At 38.1% G+C, this 24,049-nt stretch overlaps 1 protein-coding gene across 1 annotated transcript in view; it reads left to right on the plus strand.

Moving 5' to 3' along the window:
• LOC117291895 (nuclear pore complex protein Nup205-like) overlaps positions 1–2,889 on the plus strand; it is a 31,606-nt gene extending 28,717 nt beyond the window's left edge. The window contains exon 37 of the mRNA XM_033773893.1: positions 1,158–2,889. Within this exon, the coding sequence (XP_033629784.1) occupies positions 1,158–1,310 (153 nt within the window). The 3' untranslated portion in view covers positions 1,311–2,889. The remainder of the gene's footprint in view (positions 1–1,157) is intronic.
• The last annotated feature ends 21,160 nt before the right edge of the window (positions 2,890–24,049 follow it).

Genomic DNA, 24,049 nt, shown 5'->3' on the forward strand with positions numbered 1-24,049 from the left:
TCTCTAAAGAGACTTCCCACTGCCAGAAGGACAGAAGGGAAACGACTGAAATTGAGTTGGTCATTCCTGAGTGGGAGTGGTTAATGGTTAATGATATGTCTTGGTTGAGCAGTGTAGCGCATCGAACTCAAATTCTGATGGTATATTCATCAGAGTTTCAGTTTTTACTGTATTTGCTGACCAGCAAGACTGTTGTGTATTTCTGACCAGCAAGACTGTTGTGTAGCTTTCTGTCTAAAAGTCCTAGTCCACTGTTTGTGTTAGTTTATTGTTTGGATAGGTGTTTGCTGATTACTATTTGTGGATTGAGACCTGCTATTATATTTTGTTCAATTGTGGCTCGTCTTGACATATACCTCCATGGTTCACTTAGTGTTATTTTTAAAGGAACTCGTTGCGGTGGATCGGTCGAGTTGGTCTTTCAAAAGCATTTGAAACCGTTTGTTATGAAATGCGAATGGTCTGATAGATAATTTACAAGTAGAAGTTAGGAAACACAGTTGGCCCTTTTGTGGAGTCCAAATTTTGACTCAATAAAATGGCCGACCATGTTAGTTCGGAACGTAAAAGGAAAACCGTGCAATTTCAAGTGATAATTGTGTGGATCAATATATTCTACTTTTAAACTATCTTTCTAGCCATATGCATTTCATAACAAATGGTTTCAAACGCTTTCAAAGAGCAACTCATCTGATCCAAGGCAACATGTTCCTTTAATCTGTCATGAGGGACCATTGCCTACAAGCTTTACTTCTTAAATGGATCCCTCCGCAGTGTAGTTCTTCAAGTCTTTGTTTTGAGACATTTACTTTGCATTTTGTAATGATTTCTTTGGATGTAACTTATTTACTTGGTGAATAATCATGTTTGGTTTTGAAAGCTTTACTGTTTAATCCGGAGCATTGTAAAGGGTTTTCTGTATGATTTTTGAGAATGTGTTCTTTAATCTTATGCAAAATATGACTAAAGGTATAGGCCTAATATTATTTTATTTTTAATTAGTAATGTTAGGGAGGTTTTTTTTTTTTTTTTTTTTTTTTTTTTTTTTTTTTTGGGGGGGGGGGGCTATTGTATCTGATTGGATAGAGCCCTGATTATTAGGTAATAATTATATAATTTATTCACTAATGAAATCCTGTACATTGTTTCTAACCCAGCTCCAGATGGACGCAGTGAGCTGTCTGAGTGACATGCTGCTGAAGAGAACCAGAGAGATTGAAACTCAATTCAGTCGAGGCCAGTCACGCTACACTTTCATCTCTGTGCTAGTACGGCGCATCAAACGTCTTCTAACCCTTGGAAATCGCTGAATCTACCCGAATAAATTGAGAAGTGTGTCCCCCTGATCATTCACACTTGAGTGGTACGTCACATCAAACGTCTCCTGACTCTGGGAAATCGCTAAATCTACCCGAATAAACTGAGCAGTCATACTGGGGCTTGACCCACACTCTGCTAATCAGAAACACCAGAGCTTGAGTCCGGTGTGCTTGACCACTCGTCCACGACACACCTCACTAATTTCACTCAAACCCACACTCTGCCGATCAGAAGCACTAAAGTTTGAGCCGGTGTGCTTGACCGCTCGGCCACGACACACCTTGGTCAATTAATTTGGAATCACACTCTGCTGTTAAGAAACACCAGAGCTTGAGTCCAGTCCGCTTGACTGCTCCGCCATGAAACACTTCGCTTATTTCATCTGCCAGGGGGACGCTGTTCATTGACAATTGTAAATAGTTGTTAATACTTAACCGCTACTCTTTATTAGTTCTGCCTTATGTACTAAGAGTATCATAAGAACAGATGGACTGTATTGGCAAAAATCATAGGGCTGTTATAACATACAGTTTAAGAAGGTTTTATTCAGGATTTGGTATAGGGTGTCCAAATTTGATGGAAACTTATAAACTGGATGTCAAATACATTTATATATAAATAACAGATGGAAACAGGGTGTCCAAAAGACACCCAGACATTCCCTCGGGCTTACACTAGGACTTTTAATGAACGTCTGAGGCATTTTATAAATAAACAAGGTTATTTCTTTGTCGTGTTTCTTGATAAAACTTCCAGACGCTCAGTTTGTTCAACACAGTCTTGCTCCCCTGGTCTAGTGTAGCAAACTAATAAAATAAATTTGACGGACGTCTAGGGGTAGGGGGGGTGGTCTTTTTACATGTGGAGTTGTACAGAGAAGGGGATGTTGAAATAATCACTGAAAAGATATGCATTAATTGACCTAAAAATAAATCACATGATATCATTGATACAACAAATCTTGCTTTGGCCATTTTGGGCGTAAGTAACTGGTAACTTTATTCTGGTAAGCATAATTGTGTTGTGCTTAGCTACTTTCTGTGCTTAATCAGCCCAAACCTTTGCATATTATAAACTTGTCCATTTTTGTCTTTTATGCATGGTCTGATGCATAACAATTTATTGAGGTCCACCTCTGCCTGATTGTGTTGTCCAAAATGGATTAAAGTGTATTTTTTATGATATTATTTTCCTGCGAAAACAGAGTTAGCTAAAACGACCTACGGTATAAATGCAAAATAAAAAGTGAATGGCCTGACATTTGGACCCTAGCAGAGTCTTTCTTGAAGGCTAGAAAGATTCTGCTAGGGTCAACACATCAGACCATTGTTTTTTTTTTTGCATATTATTTTCCTCTGAAACAAATGTGAGGTTTAATTATGTCATTATTATTATTTTATCATTCTGGTACTGAAACCAATGATTCCTGGAAAGTAAACTTCAATCAATGTAGCATGCACGTCTGAGGAAACTGGTCCACAAGGGTGCTTGCTTTGTGAACCAGAAACACCTACCCTTACACTGTAGCTTGCAAGCCTGAGGAAACCTGTAAACAAGGGTGCTTGCTGTGTGAACCAGAAACACTGGGGTTAACCCCCACTCTTTCACTGTAGCTTGCAAGCCTGAGGAAACCTGTACACAAGGGTGCTTGCTTTGTGAACCAGTCACCCTGGGGGAACTTCCACTCTTCCACAATAAGTGTTCTGTAGCCGATTTCACGAAGCGCTAGGATTAATCCTATCTTGAGTTAGGACGAGTATAACCCATCCTAACTTGGGATGGGTTCAATGCGTCCTACGCCTTTAGATATGGAATCTAAATCGTCCTAAGTCGTAAGATTAATCCTAAGTTAGTTTGGTGAAATCGACGGCTGTATTTTGTATGCACATGTCCAACGTCCCATTATTAAAGGAAGGGTCAAAGATAAGTATATACTTCAGAAATTAATGACCATAGAAAGATACTTAGTGAGAAGTGCTGCAGCTGTTGAGAGTGTAAACTATTTTGAGAAAGGAACATTTTTTACCCAAAACATTTGAGTTTCAAATATTTGAGGGTTGGTGTCCGTTTGTGAATGCTACAGCCAGAGATGCTGTTGGTACCCTCTGTAACCTCACTAAATGTGGATGGACTTAAAAATACTTATGGAAAAATAGTGACAGATTGTCGCTGTTTTCTTGACAAGTAAGACACTGTTTTCAGCTAAAACTTTCACCTGTCATTTTTTATTGTATCTTTCTAATTTGCGTATAAATTAGCTTCATGTTGACAACAACAATCTATGACCCTACCTTAAATTTGTTCAATGGAAACTGTATTAAATTTACTACAATAAACTTAAATCTTAAAGTTAGTATTGAAGGAAATCTTGTATTAAATTCATTTTGATAGAGTATCATTTATCGCATTTGAAGCGTTTGATTTTGTTTCGCATCCCTGCTTGTTTCATACACAGGCACTGTGATTTTCACGAAGTGGATGTGATGTCACATGTCTGGAATTTTGTGTCTGAGAGGGTAAGGCCATTTTAATTTCGAAAAGGGCACTTCCACTGGAAAATCTTGAAGTCTATGGGGAACTTTGGAAGAGTGACCAAGACCAAGCCAATGGGCCTTGACCAACATTGTTAATTTGGATAGACCAGTTTGTATGGCCCAACACCAGAGCTGCCATTGTTTGCATTTTGCAATTTGGGAGATTTTGTACATGGCAGGGGAGAAATTTCCTGTTTATTTTTTGGGGAGAGTTCGCAGCTCCGCATGTGCATGAAATAACGGTGCAAAATAAAACATCTGTGAAATTTTAAGTCCAGTTATTGGTAGTTGAAGTCACGAGAAAATGGTGAAATCCCAATCATCATTTTGGAATTGTTTGAAACGGCAAACTGTCTATATACAAGAATGTAAGCGAAGCCATCTTTTAAAACTACAAAAATTGACAATTAATACAAACTTAGTTGCTAAGAAGCATTGCAGCTGTTCATAATGTATAACATTTTGAGGAACGATTCTCTTCTGAGCCAAGGAATGTGGTTTTTGAAACGACCAAACGGTAAAAAATGGTATGCTTTGCCTTCAAACTCATTCCGCGCCGATGACCATTCAAAAAAAAGTGTATTTCACGCTAACAATATAATGTCTAAAGATCGTCTTTAGGCGACCGTCTTTGGAGATTTGAATTTCGGCGGTGTACGTTTGTGATTGTTACGGCTCTAGAAAACCAACTCGAAGACATCTTAAAAGTTCTTGAAAACACATAATAATGAATTATTTACAAAGAAAGAGTCCACTTATGTTGTAAAGAAGATACGGGTTTACCTTAAAACGATACTTCCTTGTTTCGTTCCCTATTCCTTACTGCTTATTATCGTCTGCAAAAGAATTGTTAAAGATGAGCGTGAATTGTTTGGTAAATTTGCGTTTTCTTTTGATCACAGAAAAGGCAAGGTGCACGCACTTAATTTCAAAGTGAATTAACTGAATTAATATTTTTAGGCTTACCCTTTGTATTGGTTTTTTTGATTGGTGGATTGATTTGTTGATTGACAACTTATTCACTGCTAAAAGGGGAAATAATAATGAGCTATAATGAAGTTTTCAGCTTTAACAAATTGGACCAGTTGCGGCAAGTTTTGGCAAAATATAAACTAGGCTAGCTTTTGTAAACTACTTGCCAACCAAAAGGAAAGGGAAAGCTGAAGACCGAAGGACTTGTGATTGATAACCTTTAATATCCATTTTAATTTTTTTTTCCGGTAGGAACATAACACTCTGTGCTTCATTGTTTGAGGAGACTAGATAAATTTGGGGTTTAAAGTTGACTTGGGAAGTGGACAAGTGGTTCACGAAAACTGGCAGCAAACCGGTTTGGGAAAATGCAACTTTTTTGTCTTTTTGTTTTCTGGGGTAGCCTTCGGCTGACCTGCCTTGAAAAGAAATGTGAAGTTTCGTTAGCCGAAAATAGGTTTGATTAGTTTTCAAGAGGTTAAGTTATTCATATGGATGTATTGTTGAATAGTTAGCATTTAGCGTTAGTTGCAACGGGAGTGTATTAGTGATGCACCCTTGGTGAGGATAGACCCACAAAATACAGCCCGCCCTCTGTCACAGGGACAGTGCCCCATTTCAACTTGTGGTTGGGGCCGCCGGCAAGGGGCGGTAACCTTTAGTGTGGTACCGTAGGGAATCCGTTTGAGTCACACAGTATCCATGATGTCTGGTGGCCATTTGTGTGACAAAACTTTCGAAACTCCTTGTGTATAATTATAAGCTTGTTTTTAAACGTGCCATTGCCGTGAAACAATTATTCCAGGCTAAATTCACGCAATACAGTTTACAAACATATCATGATAAATCAAAAGATAAGAAAAAAAGAATATTCGCTTTTCAAAATGTGCACATAATGTCCTTTTGCAAATTTATTTTGTCTTACTAAATAACCTAGTTATCATCCTTAGATATTTGAGTCATGTTTACAAAACTCAATTAACTGCATCTGGTCATTGTTAATACCAATTTACCTGTACAAATTGCGAAACCAATATGTCCCTACCGAATAAATATGTAGAGCAAATAATTTAAAAGTTTCCTGGAAGTCGGTCATTCTTAATCACTTCTGATGACGCAGTGTTGAATATTCATGACCGAATACAGCAGGGGTTCTCCGGCACCCGCCTCCTAGTGATCACTCAACCATAACAATAACTGGGTACCAGTCTATCACACCTAGCTCACTAGCACTCTACTCGCTACACAAAGTTTACGAAATCGTTTCCGGAAGCTAAATGGACTTATGTAGCACACGTTGATGTAAGTTATTAACTAGTATTGTGCCGCAGTAGAACAATATTTCTCGAGACATTTTAAACTGTTTTAAAAACCCTGGATAGAAGCTGTAGTGACGGCAAGATGACTTCGAAGTATTCTTTCATATTCCTGCTTTTTTGTGGATTATTTCTGAGTGGAGTCGTGGGAGATATCATAGCCAACAAGGATGAAAAAGGTAAGATTTTTTAAAACGTAAACTTGTGTGAGTGTTGTCTGTGTGTCATGTCATGTGGTGGTGGGTACGTGCATTTTTATGCCCAGATTTAAAAATCATTCCCTCCCTACCAGGTTTGGTTTCGATTTGTGCAGTGTTACACATGTTCCTGATGTTGTTCAGTCTCAGTTTTGTATTTGTCATGTTGATTTATATTGTTGAATTATCGTGTGACGAGTGATGACAGTTCCTCAGTTTTAATTTGAAATTCCGTATTGCTTTCGATCGATAGATCTGTTTTACTCAAGTATGTAATGATTTTTTTCATTTTATGGAATACTATTTTATAAATTAATTATTAACTTTCTAAAATAGCACTTAAAAATAACTGCTATCGTATCAGCAAATGTGTGGATTACAAATGCAAAAAAGAAAGTGTTGACAAATTTTACATCCATCTAGACTTAATTAAAAGCAAATTAGCTACATACAAGTTTTACAACTTATCTAGAGCCCCAAAATATATAAAATTCATCACAATTCAAACCTGCAGCTCTGCAAAGATACATGTAGTTAAACAAAATGGGTAATAATATAAATAATACTATAGTTTTTTTGTTTCAGTTGTAAATATCTGGATAAATACCTTTTTACAATTGGTGGTACATGATAAATAATATTGACTGTCTTGACTACAGAAGATTGAGATAAAAAGCAAAACAATTTTTTTACAGTGAATTTGGTTACCCTGTATTTAAAATAAGTAACTAATAAATTAATGACTGAAAGTATTTTAATTGTAAATCATAAATGGTGAATTGTGTAAAACTAACAGGCCCCAACATACCAAATTAGGATAAGATATTTGCAGAACAGAAACGACAAAAACAAATTGTGGTTTTCAGTAACCTGAGTTGTGGTTGGATATTACAAACAAACTTTATTGACCGTTTGAGAGGGTTTACGGACGGCACTGAAATTAAATATGCCATGACTGTACAGGAGAATAGCGTTGAAAATAACAATCTCAGTGCCTGCTGAACTAGCAGATTATAGGGTCAGTACTATTGTGTGCCCCCGAAAAGAAGTAAAAAAAAAACTGCGCATATTTGGTGAATAGGTAATGAAAAGAACCAGTAGAAAGGTTTTGTAATCCCTCTTGATTCAGTGTCAACAAGTTTATATTGGCAGGGAGTTTTGGTTTGAGTTTCTGACTGAACACCAATGGTTGTGGCTACAGTACAATTGATAGCAACAAGAGAGTTGTAGCCTGAAATTTGTTGGCGAAATGAATCGTCCTCATAGAACCGCAGAACATTCTTTGTACCAATTTCATTCATCCCGTCGTCCATTCATTTCAGTTGAGTTACCACTCCTCCAATAAATAAAATTAACTGTCTGACACATAAGTTTCACAAGAAATCAGTCAATAAACTTGGTTTTTTTCTGTTTAGACCACAATTTGAATTCATAAATCAAAATTTCTGTAAATCAACACGTGAGTCTGTCGGATCATTTGTGCTTTTTAAACAATTCAGACCTAACCTAGAGCAGAAATATTTGAAATGAAAGGGGTTTGCACAACACACTTAACTACTTACTGTAAAACATTATAATTGATAAGTAGGGCCTCTGTTTGTATTTACCTTTATGAATTGAACTGCTTACCCACCAATGTTAAGTACCTTTGGTATACACGCAAAGTATAGTAAATGACCTAAAGTTTTGACCCTAGCAGAGTCTTTCTCAAAGGCTAAAAGAATTGCATTGGTGTGAATTGATGTGGAAATACAAAGATTGATTGATTGATTGATTCTTCAAACTTTTCTAAGCTGCATTACACATAAAGATTAGCTTCCTATTGAAAATAACCTTGTCAAAGGTCTAATTTCAGCCCTTGTGGTTAGAACTCCCCTGGTTTTTTAAACGATGATTTGGTCGAAGGAGAGAAGTTTGTTAAAGTTAGGCAAATTGAATGTTTATTTTTGCCTGTGTGAAACTGCTCTGCTTTGGAATCTTGAGCAACTGCTGAAAAGTTTGATAATGATTAAGTTTAATAAGTTTTAAAAACAACTTTTTAGTGAAAAATATATTTTCATTCAGGCTATTTTGTATAATTTGCACATCAGCCTGATGATGGCTAGCTTTTGCATTGGTCAATCCTGCTTATATATTTGTTTGCATCAGGCTGATGATGGCTAGCTTTTGCATTGGTCAATCCTGCTTATAAATATATTTGTTTGCATCAGGCTGATGATGGCTAGCTTTTGCATTGGTCAATCCTGCTTATATTTGTTTACATCAGGCTGATGATGGCTAGCTTTTGCATTGGTCAATCCTTCTTATATATTTGTTTGCATCAGGCTGATGATGGCTAGCTTTTGCATTGGTCAATCCTGCTTATATATTTGTTTGCATCAGGCTGATGATGGCTTGCTTTTGCATTGGTCAATCCTGCTTATATATTTGTTAATGTAACAACATGTACATACTAGTGTTACTTAGTACATACTTAGTATTTTATTCATTGTTGTATCTAAAGCACCACAATTTGCAAAGCACAAGAAGAAATAAACTACCTCTAGTGCCAATTGACAGTTTATAAATGATATAACAGTGTATGATGTATGATGAGGAAACATGGATGATGTTCAGTTTTAACTTCTGTAGTTTTAGTTTAACGTCACTTCCAGAATGTCTAGACTTTCAAAATAGATTTTTTTTTGTGGAGACAATGTTGGCCTAAGAGAAGGATCCCAACCAAACCACTGTTGTCTCTTTCTGTGTCATCAGTTGACCAGTGTATTGCATATTATGTTACCACAGTGATAACCATATTAGTTAAAGGAAGTGTTTGATAGCTGGAATATAAGACCATTTTAAAATAATCAAGAAATCTACCGATTGGGTGGTATCAAAGTTCATTGATCCCTTGGAGCTATGCTTACTGAATACCAGCGCTGAGCTGACCACAAATCTAAACTGTTGCCAGATGTGATTCCATGATGGGAGGTTCATGCACTAAGAGTCTAAGACAGCGAGTGATTTTAAATAAATAAGATTGTCCGCTAGTAATCTGGGCATCTGACTTCTGAAGGACTATCCTTTACCATTTACTTTTCATTTGTAGCACTCTCGTTTTTGAGAAAAATAGGGGAGATTTTAGTTATTTTTAGCACCATACATGTTCCTGTTCAAAATTATAGGCCTAGGGAAAACCAAAAGCTTTTATTTGTTGTTTTTCTCCCAGAAAAATCTGTTTTAAGTTTCACTTGATAAGTTTCACCATGTGTATTTTGGATTGATTAAAAACAAAACCCAAATAAAAAACCAAAAGTCTATAAGTAATAAACCAAAATTTGGGGTTGAACAAAGTCAAAGAAACATTAAACCGGAGGTCATTGGTTCAATTCAAATCCTGCTCCTTAGTAATTTTGTCTTTGTTCAAACCCAAGTTTTTCAAAATAAACAATCTTCACTTTAAGTCGATCCGCAATCCACATCCGTAGCTACATACGTAGGTTGTACGCCACAAGTTAGTAGTTTGTTATATTTGGTGAGTTTCCTGAGGTGTCATAAAACTTAGCATCGGAAACATTTGAAATCACCAAAGCCCTGGTTTTGTGGAGTTTCCTTCCTTTCATAGGAAACGTAGTGGTTTCATATCCACGTTGTTTAACTGTCAAGATGTTATGATAACTCACTATATCTGATTAGAATGTCCGAACATAAGCAGGATCTATAAAAAACACAGTTACCTTGAGAAAGGGATGTTTATCCTACATACAGTCAGATAACTTTACCAGATTAATCCTGGTTCAGGCAACGAAGACCTGGGGCCAATTTCATGGCTTTGCTTAGTACAGTAAGCGAAGAATCAACGCTTATGGAAGCAAGTTGGGAATTCCATGCTTATATAATGTACATAATGCGTCAAGCCTATTTCATGGGTGGCAATATTTGCCTTTGCGCTTGCGTACACGATGTAACCTAGGCACTCTTCTCTTACAGTACACTTTTTCGTACATGTAGCGCAGAATTTCAGCACTTGCACAGTAAGCGAAGAAAGTTGATTGAAGTGCAGAATTTGGCAGAAAGCATCCATAAAATTGGGCTTGGGTTGAACTGCTCCACAGAGGCCATGTTGCCAGGGTGGTGGCCTTGGTGCCCTTTTAAACAGTCTGCTCCACAGAGGCCATGTTGCCCGGGTGGTGGCCTTGGTGCCCTTTTAAACAGTCTGCTCCACAGAGGCCATGTTGCCCGGGTGGTGGCCTTGGTGCCCTTTTAAACAGTCTGCTCCACAGAGGCCATGTTGCCCGGGTGGTGGCCTTGGTGCCCTTTTAAACAGTCTGCTCCACAGAGGCCATGTTGCCCGGGTGGTGGCCTTGGTGCCCTTTTAAACAGTCTGCTCCACAGAGGCCATGTTGCCCGGGTGTTGGCCTTGGTGCCCTTTTAAACAGTCTGCTCCACAGAGGCCATGTTGCCCGGGTGGTGGCCTTTGTGCCCTTTTAAAGAGTTTCCTTAGAATTTTAGAGTTTTCTAATCCAATGATTTCTCTTGTCTCTTTATCCATTCAATTCACAAAATTTACTTGTTCTGTTATTATCTTTTGTAAAAAAAAAACCCAACCAATAGGCCTATGTTGGAAGACGTGTGTAACAGAATTAAGCAATTTAGAATAACGACGAAATTAAAACTATTGATTTTTCAATTATCATTAAGAATTAGTCTTAAGACTCCTGTCTAGTAATTTAATATAGCTTGAAGGCTTTCTTTAGAATTTCTTACATGTAACAATGTAACAATGCATGACAGATATTTTGTTTCTTTTCTGCATTGTTTATCTGAGACGTTTTTAATTTGAAAAGCTAATGAATGGAGACGCTGGCAAGGAGTTTACTCTGGACACAGACGATGGATTTTAAAGTCATTAAGCCCTGTCATACTTGTCTACTGACTGGACACACAAATTTGACTGGTTCTTGCGGAAGACTGGATTGATTGATTTAGCTTGGAAGACTTAGTGCTGTACTGGTGGTATGTAGCTCTCACTGATTCTGCAGGAAGTTCCACTAAAGTAAACCATTCTTTCCATGTCTTAATTAATTATTTGTTTTTGAAAATCTCCCTGATTGCAGAAACCTAATCCATATAATGTTGACTATAAATTGTAATTCTAAATATCTCCCTGAATGTTGTATAAAAAACTGTAATAACAAGTAAACTACTGTCAAAGACAAGAAATAACATTTCAAGAATGTAATCAGGGACAGGTATTTTGATTACTGTACTTGAAATCATCCGGTATTCCGGATACGAACCAACGCTAAATTCCTGTCAAAACCACAAACTATTGGTTCCAGCAGCACAGCTCCGACCTGTGCACAATATAATTTGTTTTATATTCATTCTGGTTAGAGTGCATTTTACAATTATTCTACCAAAGTGTACGCCTTACAGCTTCTAAGACAGAATATTTCCTTTAAAACCTTCTGAAGTGTGACTCGATGTATGCCGTGGTAGACAACTTAATTATGTGATAATACCCTTAATTATAGAATGGCAATGGGAGATTGAGATGTAGGAGCGTAATTTAACATGCATATTGTATGTTGCGCATGTGTCACTTCAACTCCATGCCTGGATTTCGTTGGACTGTAAAAATATTAACGCTAATTATAAAATGTGTCGCGATGAAGTCCTTTTCAGATTGCAGAGCTAATTCCCAAGATTCCCATGGGATTTGCCTCCTTTACTGAGCCTTGGTTCTTTGGTTCTTTTACATATTTTTCCTGATCTTATTTCCTGTGTAACAATTTATTAAAAAGGAACATTTGCAAAATTCAATTTGGTCGAAAGGTTTGTAGACTCATTTTGCTAAAAAGTAAAATATTTAGGCCCTATTTAAAAAACAAACAAATTTTCTTTGTAAGAGTAATGACCCATTCAACAACTAAAAGGTTGTTTTTTATGGGGCCTTGAGAACACATAAAACAAAAAAAAATAGAATAAATTAGAAGAAAACAAAGAAATTTACCATCCAACCAGAAAGGCCATCAGTAGGTCTACATGACAAAGTTAGTTCAAAGAAATGGATGTTTTTAAAACAACATCAGCAACAGTAACAACAATAAACAACAATTTATAAAAAAGGACAAAATGCAAGAAAAACTATTGAATCTTTACCTACTCTCGGCACTTTGGATATTTAAATTTAACATCAATTCTCAACCCCCCTCCCCCCATGGGTGCTTATAATAAACTGAAAGAAGAAAAATCCCTGCTCGCTTAAATGCTTCTATGCATTGGCATTCCTCTGGATCCATAACTCATTTACAACTTGATGTGTGACAGTTCAAAGTTTAAGAGTCACTTTTTGGAATTCTAAAATATAGCTGACATTGTAGTCAGATAAACATAACTGAACTTTGTACTTGTCTGTTTAGTATTAATTTTAATGCCTACAAATAGAAGTACATTACATTGTTAGTATCAGTGATCAATCATACACATGTTCAGTAACTATAAATTCCCTAACCAGTTTGCTAGGGTCCTCTGATAACCAAATCCCAATATCCAAACTATTGGGCCTGCAGGACTCTGACTATGTCGGTATTGCCTGATCCCATGTATAATCAGTTTACTGGTGTAGTCCTCATTTGACACCATACAGCAACTCAACACCCAAACTGTTGGACTCTGATTATGTTGGTATTGCCTGATCCCATTCAAAACATATTAAGTTTGTTGGTGCAGTCCTCAGTGCTACATTAAACACAGCATGAAGTTGGATTGTGAAGGCTTGGGGTAGTTGGGGGCATATTGTTACTATGTACAGTGTATACTGTATAGTAAACTGCCATAGAATATTGTGAATTGGGAACCAGTTTCTTTCTATGCACTTAAAGCACTATACGTAGTCCTTCAAACATTGCAACACAAAATGTTTGTAAAAATGCAGTGTAAAACCTTCAGTTCTTGAGTTGTTGAGGCTCCAAGTTTTGTTTTCAAATTGAGTGCATGCGTAACTCATCAGAAAGAACTTTGCTAGGAATAAATGTTTGTGTCTGTAAACTTGGACTGTTGAAGAAAGCAAAACATGTATGCGTCTATCTGATGGTGCTTTTGAATGGTTTTGGCAACATTTCATAGCGTGTTGTTCCAAGCCATGTGATATTTGGTCACCCTGTACCCATAGTGGATTCGCCTGCTTGTTTTTCCCCAGTGAGACCAATTAACTACTATTCTTGTTATCAATTTTAAGAAATGTTGTCAATTTTAGAAAATGTTGTCATCTCTGATATTGTGGTTTTAAACCTTGTGATCACAGGACACGCATAACATACATTGTAGTCACATGTCGCATGAGTCACATGACAAGCTCCAAATTTAGACTATGGTTTACTCAAGTAAACAACAATATTTCTCGTAAAAACCCTGGTTTTATTTTTGTCACACTGCTTAGGTTTTTATGACCTTCCATGCTTAAAGTGTCTTTTTGACCTGGCAAGTCCGGTTCATGTGTAATAAACAGATTGGTTTTCAAAGTCACAGCATTTTTCAAGGGTTTTTAAAAAACCTTTATGCCTGCTGGCAGGAGCAGATGTTGGGGTCCCCTTTTATGACATCTTCGCTCAGGTAGCAGTAAATAAGTAGGACAGGTCTTTTCAGAACTTAGTTGTATTCCAAATTCTAAAATCTACTCTGCAGCAGTAGAGTAAAAAGCAATCCCCAAAAACAAAATCTACACAGGAAAATGTTGATATGGTGTTATCGCAAACCAAATACACATTGATACCATGTAATGCCTAAAAAGACTATAGACCTTTACCTTACATGAGGGTCAGTGTTACAACTTATCTGACAGTAAGTCATTATGCGCATCTGCTTCACGTCAAGATTTGTCACTACTTCTGGCTTCAAAGCTGAAAATTTACCCCCAAATCATCCATTTCATCGTTCAATGGCATTTGTTATGACAGAAATTTTTAATTCTTAGAAGACCTAGAGTCTTGGAAGAACACACCTAAAAGCAAAAAATAAAGTTAAGTCCTGATACAAAAACAAGCTCAATGCAATTCCTAAGGGCTTCTGGTTATCGTAGGAGTCAGTTTGTATGAAGTGGTGTGGCTTACAGTGGATTTATGTCAAAACTTACAAACAAAATATTAGACAGCAATTAGAGGCACACTGTCTGGACAAGTACATTGTTTATTTACTTTCATATCACCACCAACAGATACAAATGGGTTCAAACTTATTAGAATTTTGTTAAAGGTATTGCACTGTGAGGTATTCTTTCTAATATTCAGTTTAGAAACACAAGATTGCCAGACTTGTCTGGTGTAAGCTTACTTGCTCTATGCTTAAATCACTGGCCTGGGGCCTAGGTTGGGCCTGATTTCTACCTCCATGTTTCCAGTGTAACTTTCAAGCCCTGCACCAACAATCTGATAAGGATTTAGAATTGTCTCAAATTGCAGGCGCCGGAAACCGAAAAGTTATCAACTTTATTTTATTCAATGACTCACAAATTTGTTGTACCTTATTGCTGTACTCTGGGAACATGGGAAAACCCTGTCACTTCCTTGCTTTGTTTGTTGTTCATCTGATCTGATTCTGTGTAACCAGTAGCCTTTAGTCAAGGCGCATGCGGCACCCCCAGATGTCAAGCATGACCCCAGATATCACGCACGAAAAAACCCCAGCGCGAGCGGCGGAGCTGCGAAGCCCTTTTAGCAACTCGTTTTGGGGCCTATGTTTTTCTTTACTTGATTTTGGTGGGAGAAACGTAATGCATAATGTATGAGCGTGATGAGTTGTTGGCCAATGAGAAGACGCAATACCATAGATAACACGCCGCATGCACGCCCCATGACCCACACACATATAATGGTGCACTAAAAAGTCACGTGCTGAGGGCAACCCACACAAGGTGCATATATGAATAACTAATTAGATAAACGAGTAGCTAAAGGCGCTTCGCGGCTTCGCCGCTCGCGCTGGTCTGCTTTCGTGCGTGATAATTGGGGGTGCAGCCGCCGCGTCCGCCTTGATTAAAGGCTATGTAACCAGGTGATAAAGGTTCCCTCCAAACCCCATTTCCACTTCAAATTCAAATGCATCGTGTAAAAAAGTACACTGTATTGACTTTTCTCCCAACAATTGTATTTACACCAGTAATATTTCAATAATACTTAATGAAGTTGTATTCTTTGAGGTATTGCAAGCTTCTCTTTGTAAACCTGTCTTTGCCTTTCGCTTTGTCTGTGATTAGTCAGCAGGGTAGGCCTCGATAAGAGTTAATATTGAGTGAAAATCCATCTTAATTGCTAAGCAAAGTGTGATGTCAAAATATAAATCACTATGGTCGTACGGACAACTCATCTTAAGATGAATATTAGAAATCGACCCTGTGTAGCTTGTTTTAGCATTACTAGTCTGCCAGCTTTTTTACTAGATCATATTTCATATTAAATAGGATGCTTATCAAACACTGAACTAGCCAGCCGAACCCTTTAGAAAGAGTTTTGACCAGTTCTCAAGAGTTTAAAATAGCACCGTTCAACGGAGAACACAAGGTCTTAAATTACCTGGAGGCAATGAGGACATGGCCTTGGTGCCCCCTTCAAAAGTCTCATAGACTTTAAGATTTACCAATGGAAGTGCCCTTGGCAAAACGAAAGTGGCCTTGCCCTCTCTCAAAGATGAAATTCCAGACCTGGAATGCTGTTGCTTTCAACATCCTACTTGTCCATATTTTTTCTCTGGACAACATTATCATCTGCTCAGGACACAAGTGAGGTTGAAGACTTCTGACTGAAAAACAACTCTCCGAACTACTAGTCTTTAAACTGCGCAGTTCGCTGAACCATTTGGGTTTTTAAAAGACAGCTGTGGCATCTTCATCATCCTTATCCTCATCTGTATTAAACATCTCAGGGATGCCAAGATGATTCATGAGGGCCCATGGGTCGTCAGCGCACTTGATTGCTCTCTCCATTCCCATCACTAAGCACACACTACTGGATACCAACGTCTTCTTCCTCAAGAAGTCATCAGGGATGATAGTTTTTGATGAGGGGAATAAGATGCACAGACGTTAGATCGACTGGTGGAACTTTCTGCTCCTTTGAGCACTTTAATTTCTTACATCTGGTCGGCGGTAGCAGAGACATGACCTCCGCCTGACTCATAACTTTGAAACTTTCATCATCGTTTTCTCAGTAAACATATCGTGGGTCAGCGTGGTGTCGCTGTCAAAAGTGCCGTAACCAAAGCCTCCTTGAGAGGGAAGCTTCAGGGTTTGGGATCATTGAATTCCCTTCCCTGACTGTCCAGTGTGAAGAGTTCAAGAACTCCAAGAAACACTTAGTTTTGACTTGATCGATACTTAGTCACAGACTGCTCTGAGCAAAAAACAATTACAGGAAACTTTAGGGCCTATAATATTAAACAAGCATGGTTTCATTAAAAAGGTTTTCAAAGTATTTTCCTTTTGCCTAACCCCCTCTTTCCCCTACCCCACCATTTCCCGTACCCCACCATTTCCCGTACCCGACCACTTCCCCTACCACACTACTTTCCCTACCCAACTATTTCCCCTCCCTCTCTTTTCCCACCCTCCTTCTTCACCAGACCCATTATATACACTGCAGAGGTAGTCCATTCGGTTAACGTGAAGAACTAGCGTGCGTCTGCTCCACACCTTTCACAGCGAGCTGTTCAATACGGGAAATTTCCTTTTAACTTCACGCACCTGTGAGACTGAATAAAGTGTAACATGTTTTTGGATTGGTAAACTGGAATGAAAAAGGATTACAGTTCCAATTCTGGCTGTGCACTCGGCCTTATCACGTCAACACACCAACCTTGTGTCGGGGATTTCTGCATGAAGCACAAATAAAGTTCCTCATAATGGTACAATTTGATACTTTCCACTCTCCATTAGCACACTTTATTTTCCTGTATGGTGTTTTACATGTATTCAAGTCTGGTGAACGCAACCTAAAGACAACATGGAGACGTTTATGTTTGCTGTCTTTGTTGAGTTGATGCTCATTTTGACTGTGTTTGACTGTGGTAAGCAAAGTTATAGTAGGCCTGATTAAATGGAGTTGCTCAAGCAGAAATGACTGCTTAATTTTTTTTTCTCTGAGTTTTGTGTGTGAAGCAAAAACAGTCACGGGGACCAGTCACAGATTAGATGTCACATGTAATGGTCTTTTGGCTGGTAACCTTGTTATGGTTAGCATAACTTATATTGTGCTTGGCTACTTGTTGTGCTTAAGCAGCTTTATGAAATTGGGTAATGTTTGGAGGGGTCTGAGGTTGGATTAAATACATGACACTTGTTAACAAAGTTCACTCTGTGTGGCATTTTAGTTTGTTCACTCTAATGAGGCTTGTAGCCCTGAAATGGGACTGATCCACAATAAGTCATTTGTGACTCATGTCTTAAAAGATTTATGTTAAAAAAGATTCTGAAGTTTGGCACCTTACATTCTGCACTGTTATTCGGATAATGGACTTTGTTTTTTGTATCTTATTGACATGTTCAAAGCATGTTGGCATCATGGTGTTACATTTTGTGTACCTTTTTTATATTTTTTATTTAAGACTGTGAAGGACACAGTCTGACTGTTGTGCACAGTTTCGTGCCAAGATGCAATAAGACTGGTTACCACACGCTGTCATGCTTTTACAATTCACACCAGCGTTAACAAAGACGAAGAGATATTAAAAAAAGGAGAGCAAAACAAAACTCATAGTAAGAGTTTAATCTTGGAGATATTAAATGTATGTGCTGAACTGTTGATCATAGTCCTATAGATCCAAGAAGGGTCGGCATGTGAATTGGATTTACTGTCAAGGGCTTGGGTGATGTTTTCATGTCCCGGTGAGATGTGAATTGTGGTTAAATAAAACCAGACATTCTGTTCCAATACTCGCACTTGTTCAGCTGAGTGGAAATAATTTGTAGACTTTATGAAAATTAGATTTTATGAAAAGGGGACATGGAATGGGATGTGTTCGCTCCTTGGGAGGTGATGTTTTTAATCCAGTCATCTAGTTTTAAAATTTATTAATAAAAAGATGTTTTCAATTTCCACTATCTGCTGAAATGGTGTACACTGTTTAGATGAGAGGGTATGATTTCTACATGCACGTCAGTGGTATGCAGAAAGTTTGTTTTGGTTTTCTTAGTTGGGTGGAGGGGGGGGGGGGGGGTTGTCAATAAACCAGTGTGCCATATAATGTTTTTTAAATATATTTATTCATTTATTTCATTTTTTGGGGGTAGGGGGAGGGGCGCCCGACTGCCCCAGCAGTAACCCCTCGGAACAGTCACGGTACATTGATTTAATACTTAATAGGCCCTTTAGAACTTTTAATTCCATAAATCTTGTGGATATCTGGGTTGGAAACAATGGCAATTCAGCATTCTGCCTCTATTCTGCTGGCCAGATGCCAGGCAATACACCAGAGGACCAGTGAGAATTCTCTCCAAGTGGTCCGGCGGGCTTGTTTAGTGTTGACAAGTATCACTATTCAATAATTGACATAAAATATTAAGCGACATTAAAATACTTGAGCGGACTATTGTAAAGACAACCTAGGGTTTTTGATCTGCTACTCACTAAAAAGGGTTAAGGGTAAACCCAGCAATCCAGGTCTCTCAGTGGCCCCTTAGAAAGACGAGACGTACCGAAACACCTTTTCAATTATGTTGGACATCTAATGTGTCAACACCTGGCACCAATGCAACTAAATTTGATTTGGGAAAACCGCCGAACAACAAGTATTTTATCTCAGCGTGGCAACAACTCTCGTAATAAAAGCTCGCTGCTGGCGTACAGGTACACGTAGTTCGGTAAATTCAAATCTACCCAAGTCTTTTGACAAAAAGCAGTGGGTTTGACACTTGCCCAATTATCCGGAACTTTCATAAAAGCAGGGTGCTGGGCCCTGTCAAAGCTGGGTCATATGTTGTTAACAATGATAAACCATTGAATGGCTGATAAATCACTATGACAGACGCGAAGTTGAACTATTGTTGCACGTTGGGTTTGTACAGGTATTTATTTTCACACTTTTTGTAAAGAAGGAGCGGGAGGGAGGGGGTCCTCACATTACTTTTTATGTTTGACTGGTTGTAGTAAAACATTGGTTTGTGATACTTCAAGTGAAAAGTGTTTTTATGATGTTTAAGAATAGAACAGTGTCTGTTTGCGTATTTATGACTTTTTTATGGTGTTTTACAATGTATTTGATGTAAGGTTTGGTGTTGCGGTGCTGTATGCAAACTTGTCAACATGTGTTTATCATTGAACTTTTTTACCAGAATGGAATTTTTTTTCCTTGAAGAATTCAATGTCAAGAGGGTGTTTTTTTTTGCTCTGTTTCACCCTCAGCAATATTAGATTCCAATAAAATGCAAGGTCTGTTGACTTAAGTTCATAGGCTGTGAACCCTGTTTCTGAGCCCTGTTTATTTGGAATGATGTTCGCCCGTATCCAGAGGGTCCTTGGGCTCTATTCTATTCCTCCGCTGAAGTAAAAGCAACCTGCAAAACTAGGTCTCATTCACAATCGGGTTTCTTTGAATCCAGTCAAAAGATCAAAACAATCGTCATTGTTGGATGTGTACACATGCAAATCAAGGTCTGCTTAATGTTTGTTTGGGTAGCTAAACTGGTGTAGTCATTATAAAGTGCTTTCAATGTTGATTTTTCCCTCTGTCCTTCCTGCTTTGTGAGAAAGAAAAAAAATCCCAAGGAAATATGTTCTTTAAAAACTACAGCAGAAACCATTTAACAGCCGGGTGCGAAAAGGATTATCGTTAAAATACAAATTGCAGTTTGTCACTTTTTTCGTTTGCCACAAAATCTTCTAGAATAACAGCGCTTAACAAAAGTAAGACTTGTGTAAAAGTTCAGGACTTTGTTCCTCAACACAACATTCTTGTCCTTGAATGTGTGAATTGTACAATAGTGAAAAGTAGCTTAGTAAATTTGTTTGGGGGGAATTGTCACAGTGTGTTTTTCTGTAAGTTACAATATGCAAACACTTTATTTGCAATGCAATTTGTCAAGCTTACTTATTGGAAATCCCCTAACCTTGATTGACACCTTTTCTTTTAGAAATTAATTGCCATTTATGTTTGTGTGTTATTGACTGATTGAGCGGAAACAGATTGATTGATTGATTATTTGTTGAGGTGTCTCAAAAAGGAAGTACACGTACTGTTTGGTGAGGGGGGGGGGGGGTTGTAGTTTATACAAATAAAAAAAATTGAGTTCAAGTGAGGCTGAGTAAAACAAATCACCAGTTGATTGCCCCTACCCGTATCCTTGTTTAAAACGATTGCCCCTACCCGTATCCTTGTTTAAAACGATTGCCCCTACCCGTATCCTTGTTTAAAACGATTGCCCCTACCCGTATCCTTGTTTAAAACGATTGCCCCTACCCGTATCCTTGTTTAAAACGATTGCCCCTACCCGTATCCTTGTTTAAAACGATTGCCCCTACCCGTATCCTTGTTTAAAACGATTGCCCCTACCCGTATCCTTGTTTAAAACGATTGCCCCTACCCGTATCCTTGTTTAAAACGATTGCCCCTACCCGTATCCTTGTTTAAAAACGATTGCCCCTACCCGTATCCTTGTTTAAAACGATTGCCCCTACCCGTATCCTTGTTTAAAACGATTGCCCCTACCCGTATCCTTGTTTAAAACGATTGCCCCTACCCGTATCCTTGTTTAAAACGATTGCCCCTACCCGTATCCTTGTTTAAAACGATTGCCCCTACCCGTGTCCTTGTTTAAAACGATTGCCCCTACCCGTGTCCTTGTTTAAAACGATTGCCCCTACCCGTATCCTTGTTTAAAACGATTGCCCCTACCCGTATCCTTGTTTAAAACGATTGCCCCTACCCGTATCCTTGTTTAAAACGATTGCCCCTACCCGTATCCTTGTTTAAAACGATTGCCCCTACCCGTATCCTTGTTTAAAACGATTGCCCCTACCCGTATCCTTGTTTAAAACCCCCCTTTTTTTTCTTTTTCTTTTTTTTCTTTCACTAAAAAGACTTAATTTTTCATGGATTTTCACAACATCTTGGCATCATTCTTTCAGTGATGGTTGATTGAATTTTCCCATATTCTATACTTTACTTCTACAAAGCTAGTAAATGTTTAACTTAAGTTCTACAAAGGCAGTAATTTATTTGTCTGCCTCTTTCCTCCTTCACAAAATTGTAACCATAAAAAGGCACTGTTCTCTTCTTTCTGACCCCCCCCTCCCCCCCCCAGCTGATCAACTTGTGAAGTTTTCAGACTACACACAAGTTGCTTGTGTTTGCTGTTTCCTGTCAAGACAAAATTAGTTTTACAGAACAAATCAATACTTATTTACTATGTAGACCTCCTTATCCTCCCTTCAGAAAGTTTGGATAAGCCACCTGAAGGTGTCTTCTGATGTAAAACTTTGTTGTGATGAAGATACAAGTCTCCTTCCTCAAAACCAGTGCCATTGGGGTTTCCATGGGTTGTCCTTGAATGTTTCATGAATAGATGAGGCAAAGGGTGTTATATCTCCTCTAAAATAAACAATGTAGCAGGTACAACAGTTGTTGTGGTTTGCCACCAATCAATAGAAGGCTGTGGTTGGACCATCCCTGATGCCCTCCCTCCCCCACCTGATCAATGATGGCTCTCATTGCATGGTCTGCCCATGAACAACTTTGAAGGAATGGGTGTGGGGGGGGGGGGGCACTGGGAGTGTATTTGTTTATTAAGTGTCACCACTATTTTGGGCTGTGATTGCAGTATTAATCTGTATATGATACTTCCAGTAGGGATTTTTGAAAACAAATTTTGGTAACCTATATTTTTTTCTTGGATCTTCAAGACGTTCTGATCCAATTAATTATTCATTTATTTTGGATTGATCCACCTTTGATCCACCTGTAGGGCTGTGTTATATAAGACTTTGTTATTATTATTATTTGTTTGCAAAGAATAATTAAAAACGGAAACAGATTCCACCCAAACAAGGCTAAAAGCTTCACTTGGTACAAGTAGAAAAATTATTTAAAGTGGAAAGAACTCAGGGGAGCTGAAGGTAGGAGTTTATATTCCTCTTAAAACAGTATGTATCCAAAACGCTTACACTACCTGTGCATTTTACAATCTTGAATTGATAGTGCACGCAATGAAGCACAAATACAAGAAAGAACAACATCCTTACTAGTCTGGAACCACTCCTCAGGCTGTTACCATCTGCTGTCTTTAATGATAACCTTGGGAGGATGTGACTAGACTCCATGGGCATGGTGGGGTGTTGGAAGCTTTCACTGGTTACCCCAGCTCTGCCCCAGCTGGAGGGCACGTTGGCCACAACTGTGGAAGCATTTTACTTCATTATTTGCTTTTCCTGGCCTTCCCAGTTATGGTAGTCCTTGCGTCATGACACCCAAGGAAAGAGATGCTTTGTAACCTCATCTTGACCCTGGAGTTAAAAAAATGAGAAAAAAAATGACTGTCATCACCTCCTTTGTTTTTCAAACAATTGTTCAGTTTTAAAGGTACTGTATTTTGATAATTGGTTTATAAATATGTTTATAAATATGTTTATAGTAAATATGTTTCCCATCATCTTACTAGTTTTTCTTGGAAAAAACTTTCATAAAACAACAATTTTCTGCGCAATTTCAAATTTGAATAAAGTGTGGTTGTGTGCTTGTTGATATCATTTTATTTCAATATGATAATTCTTTACCACTGACAAAAATAAAGTTTCCTTTTCACATTTACCCAAAGGTACTGCTTGATGAGTTTCACACCCTGACATTAGCAATACAGTGTATATCCTCACCCAAATTCACTCGTGTTTCATTGATTTGTTTCCTCGGCCATACAGTTTATTCACACACTGTGTCAAACACTCAAATTCAGGCATTCCATAATTTTGTGCTGGTCCTAGTCATTGTGCAATATTTCACTATAAAACTGTGCGGAATCAGACTGCTTCAAATCTACATTGTATTTCCCACGAGAACTGCACTCTTGAAAGGTACTTGATCCACATTTTACAAACATGTGGTAGATTTTGTCCAGGCCTATGAATACTGTGTGTTTGCACAGCAGCAGTGGACCAACTGTCAAATTGGAACATCTTTCAATGGTTGATTCGGCTGATTGGAAAGCTAATAATATTCCAAGATAATTATATTGAGCTTTAAAGGGAAGGTTTATATTTGGTAATTACTCTAAAAATTAATGCCAATAAAAACTTGCTTGGTTAGAAATACATCAGCTTTCGATAGCATACCACATTTTGAGAAACATTTCACTTTGAAATGTGGTTATGGAGAAAGAAAAAATGTGTATCCCCCAAAATTTGAATCTGAAAAATGTTTCTGTCGCTGGTAAATTCACACTTCTTTGTCATTGGAATTCAGAGAAAGAGTTGCAAATTTGTTGTCAAGGAGTCTCCATTGGATCCATTTAAATGGGAGTCACTATGGCAACTCGGCACCCGACTTTGGACTTTTATAAGATTGCGTTGATGTAACTGCCTGCCGACCATGGTTGAACGCCTCTAAAATATGGAACATATGCACATAAACCATACATTGGATGGGCACACTACTCCACTGAGGCAACAGAGGCAATTATGAACCTGGTCATTTACTTGGTGCCCTTTGAAATGTTCCAATAAAAATGTAAAATTCCTATATACATAAG

Source organism: Asterias rubens, chromosome 6 (genome assembly GCF_902459465.1).
Source record: "Asterias rubens chromosome 6, eAstRub1.3, whole genome shotgun sequence".
Classification (NCBI taxonomy): Eukaryota; Metazoa; Echinodermata; class Asteroidea; order Forcipulatida; family Asteriidae; genus Asterias; species Asterias rubens.